We start from the raw sequence: 4,563 nt of genomic DNA on the forward strand, positions 1-4,563 counted from the left end.
ATGAATATTCAATTAGCCTCTTACTGTGAAAAATAATCTAAATCAAATTACAAAAAAGCGCTTGACAGGGAGAAAGGGAATGGATGTGTTCTGTGCCGATTAACAAATTGAGACACTACAGTCGAGAAAGAACATTTGTGTAGAAAATGGCTTGACTGCTCAGGTTCCTTCATGCAGAATATATATGGCTGATGAAACACTACGAGAGAAGGTCAGGTCTACCTTTGGGCTGCATGTCTGTCTGTTGGGAAGGCTGGCTGTCTGGCCCATTGTCTCTAGCAGGACGCAGCAGCTGAACCTCAGGGGCAGGGGGAGGCTGCTGAGAGGGGTGAGCTGGGATGCTGCCAATTCCTGATGGGGGCCCAGGCTGCTGAAAGTTGCCCATGTGCTGATGAGGGGCACCAGCAGGGGGTCCAGAGGAGGCTGACAGCTGCTGCAGGGCCAGCATCTCTGGGCTTTCCAGCATGGAAGCCAAGCGTGTCCTGCCAGAAGAGTCTGGGTGGGGAACAGGGGGACATGAGGACATCGGCCCCTGGGAGCTGACCCCTGCAGACATTTGATACTGGGCATTTGGAGAAGGGTGGGGGTATCCAGCGGCTTCTGGCCATGGTTTATGCCCAGCTGGAGGTGGGACTCCACCATAACTATAGCTGCGCTGGTTCACCATGTTGGGATCTTGCATGCCCATCCCATTGGGTCTTTCCTGGTGACTCATACCAGTCCACATGTTGGATAGGCCCATACCAGGAGGCCTCAAGCCTGGGTAGTTGTGCTGAGGTGGTCCATCTGGTCCTGAGAATCTGTTGCCCATGTGGTGCATGGTGTGGCCCTCTGTATGGTGGTGGGATGGGTACATGCTGGCTTCAGGAGGAGGTCCAGGCTGTAGAGCCACAGGACGCGGGCCCAGAGACGGGCCATGAGTTGGACCCATGTAGGGGTGCTGCTGCTGGTGTGGAGGCCGCTGCTGGTTAGGATCTGGACCCATTGGATACCTGGGACCCATGTGATGTCCTTCAACCATGCGATGCTGAGAGAACAGAAGAAATCTAGTTAAGGGTTTTGATCAGTATACCTATACATCACATTTTACCACCTTCAAGATACAAAGGTCTCTATTATAATATCCCTCTCTATTTGATTGTGGACAGGCTGTTCTTGATGACACATAAATAAAAATATAATCAATTTGTTGATACTTATGACAGTTAAAATATTAAAATTACAGAAAAGAAAAGCTGATGATTAATGAAAATGAGAATAATCTAACAAATTTATCTTTACAGTAAACAGTTTGTTAAGATGTGAGGAATATGTACTTGCCCATGAAATATTACAATAATTTATACCTGCATGTTAAAGTTGTGGGGTAAGCGGTTCAAGTTGGGGTCTCCATGCCTGGGAATGTGACCTGGGTAAGCGAAGCGGGGATCCATAGCCATTCTTTGAGCATACATGTGTGGACCATGAGGACCAGGTGGACCAGGGGGACCAGGGGGACGATGGAGCTGGTCAGATAACAGAGAGTATTCACTATTTAAGTTTTTTTTGTACATTTCAGACAGAAATCAAGAAAAAAAAGATTAAGGTGGTTATGAGAGATAACTGACAAATTAGTTGCACAGGTTTTTAGAAATGCAGGCACTTTAAAAAACAAGCCAAGTTATCCTGTTGATACCTGTTGCCCTGGGTGGTACATGCCCCTAATGTCTCCTTCCCGCATGCGTTGTTGGCTTGGAGGCAGGCTGTGGGGGTGAGCCCAGTGAGGGGGAGGAAGTGGCCGTGTCAGCTTGTTGTCCTCGTCCTCTGAGGGTGTGCTGCCCTTGCCACCCTGGGAGTTACGCTTACGTTGGACTTGCTCGGTGGCCTTGATCAGACTTTCAGGTCCCAGATGTTTACTGCCACGGTTGCGCTTTTTGTCCTTGCGCTCCTTGTCTTCTCGACTGATGTGGAATTCCTCATCTGTGTCGCCATCCTCTGACGGAAAGTGTTTTAACAGGGCCCGACTGAAACACCGTTCGAGAGACTCCGCCATGATAGTGTACTCTGGAAGCAGAATGACATCAACATCAGCTATGCTCATATGATAACACACACATTCTTCCACACAACCACATCTTCTGCACCCCCATAAATACAGTCACACAATGCATACTGATAGCACAACCAATCATGTCCTCTCAAATAATAGCTTTTCATTCACTCCCTTCCTGTCACACATACACAACCTCACTCATCTCTCAGTCACTCCCTACCACTCAATACGCATGGCATGTACCCATAGACACACACTTGCTCCTCTGTTGTCAGTTCACACTGGCCGACTGACCAGGTCAGAGGGCGTAGGTTGACCCCTGCTCCTCCAACCCCTTCCTTCTCCTCCTGCTCCACCCAGGCCCCCCCCTGACCACTCTCCTCCCCCCTGTCCCTGGGGAGAGTATTCAGTTGGATGGATGACTCCAGACAGGGGGCTTAGGGGCTGGAATGTTTCTCTGGCACTGCAAGGCTCAGATCCCCCTGAGCACTAGAGCACAGCTCAATCACTCCCCATTAATCACTGTCAAAGCTGCCCTGGCCCCGGCCCCAACACACCACTAAGTCCGGCCCCCTTTCTTTTGCTCTTTCTCCCACTCTCACCCCCTGCCTCTCACCCCCAAAAATGCATGTATGCACTTCTTTCTTTTCTCACAACACACACCTACTGAAATTGATTTTGATGCATTAGTCTTAAACTGAGACCGACTGTTAATGGAATCAAGTGGAGTTTTGGAGTGGAACTGGATGTGCTCATTTACCACTGTCTTCTCCATTGTACTCGACGCAGTTTTCAAACATGAGCTTCACGTCGGCAACAAACTCCTCCTTAGCAACGTACTCCCCGTCATTGAGCTTCCTCTCAATGGTGGACAGGTCCATGGGAGTCTGAAGGGATTGGAATAATACAATTACAAACAATTAAAACCACACGCATTATATGCATTTGCAGTTGGCTACATTGAGTAAGATGTGAACCAAAGACAAACATAAACTCAAAATCACAAAAACACCACTTTTGTGAAAACAATGACAATAATTTGTACCTGGATGATCTCATGGTAATTGGGGGCATAGGAGTCATCCACAGGCTCCAAGAAAGGCCAAGCATCTTTATGGGCTTTCAGGACCTCAAGCACTGAAGATGAGAGATTAGATCAGACCAAGCATTAGAACAGACATTAATGTGGTTGGAGATAAAGAAATAGCCTTCAGTAACCATTCTGTGAGCATACCTTTGTATAGAGCGGTGTAGTCGTCATCAATTTCATAGCTGTTAGGTTGAACACAGGACATGTTAATACACAAGATTGAGTCATATAAATAGAAAGCAAAATCTGCTGTCAAATGTACAAATTCACTTACAACTCTTTATTCTTGCGTGTTCTGTGGACAGGGGAAGACGGCTCCAGGTTCAGGAGTTCAGGTGGCAGGTCTTTTCCTTGAGACAGCAGCCAGGCCTTTTCCTCTCGCATCTTCCGCCTCTTTGCTCGTTCTTGGAGAGAAGGATGAACACAAGGAGAAATTAGAGGCACAAACCATAAAACACACCAGTCCTGGGAGGCTTCAGGCAAACAATGTTTTAATTGCTTTTCAGGCTCTTGAATTACAGTTTAAATCGCACGTTCTGCCCATTCAGGCTGTCAGGGGAGTTGATGAAAACCAGGCCTTAGCCATCAGAGACAGCAGCAGCTCAGATAAGTAGAATGAGAGATTCATCAGCCATCTTTTCTTAGGCCCAGCCGATCAAAAGAGCAGAGCAGAGAAAGTGCATATGTATCACTGCTTTATCTTTTAACATGAAAGGAAGAGCGGCCTGCCCGCCCCCCTGCCGTGTGGATTAAAGATGTTTGATGGAGGATTCCACATATGCAATCCACACAGAGAGCAGACCAGGTCCTGCTGTTAATCTATAATACATTAATGAGGCTCCTCCACTGAAGCACAATCAGCAGTTCATTAACCCTTGACAGATGACATCAGAGGGAGGGAGAAGAAGAGAAGTGATCCTGTGATTAAAGGCCCTGAACATTCCCTCTCACAGTCTCTGTGTACTATACATAAATCACAAGGCTTCAAGTGCTGCTATGCTACTGCAGATTTTTCAGCCGTTAAGAACCAAACTACAGCAATGGAAATGTGAAAGCCTGAGCATGGGGCGCCCTTCACAATCCATTCTGCCCTTGATCCCTGAGTTGGAAGAGGAGCATGAAAGCCCCCTACCTGCTGCCGACATGCTGCTGATGAAACAATATGAAATTATTGCTGCTCCTTTATATTTGACTTTTTGCACTTAGCTTCATTTTTGTTTTCTATCCTTTCTGCATATACTACCAAGTTTTTAAGTATATAAGGTTGCTGTAGTGTCACTCTCAGAAATCAGACTGAAAATATGGGTTCTTTTGCACAAACAGAGCTTTCCATTTGTGTTCCATCTGTCTGTGTATCCATTCATCTTACCCTCCACAGCTTTGATCTTCTCCATCTTCTCCCTCTGCCGCTCTTCCTGCAGAAGCCTCTCCTCTTCTCGTC

The 4,563-nt window shown here is 47.1% G+C and overlaps 1 protein-coding gene across 1 annotated transcript; it reads right to left on the minus strand.

Annotated features, from left to right (window-relative positions):
• Positions 1-222: 222 nt before the first annotated feature.
• On the minus strand, positions 223-4,558 carry LOC111653594 (chromatin remodeling regulator CECR2-like; the record flags this gene model as incomplete). Its single annotated transcript, XM_023404205.1, has 8 exons — positions 223-1,027; positions 1,347-1,505; positions 1,676-2,043; positions 2,793-2,919; positions 3,078-3,169; positions 3,267-3,304; positions 3,397-3,526; positions 4,492-4,558. Coding segments are annotated over 8 exons (1,786 nt in total), but the record flags the coding sequence as incomplete, so codon positions are not given.
• Positions 4,559-4,563: the final 5 nt, after the last annotated feature.

The sequence above is a fragment of the Seriola lalandi genome, unplaced genomic scaffold (assembly GCF_002814215.2).
Source record: "Seriola lalandi dorsalis isolate HSWRI2012SDOR001 ecotype SW California unplaced genomic scaffold, Sedor1 jcf7180001974148, whole genome shotgun sequence".
NCBI lineage: Eukaryota > Metazoa > Chordata > Actinopteri > Carangiformes > Carangidae > Seriola > Seriola lalandi.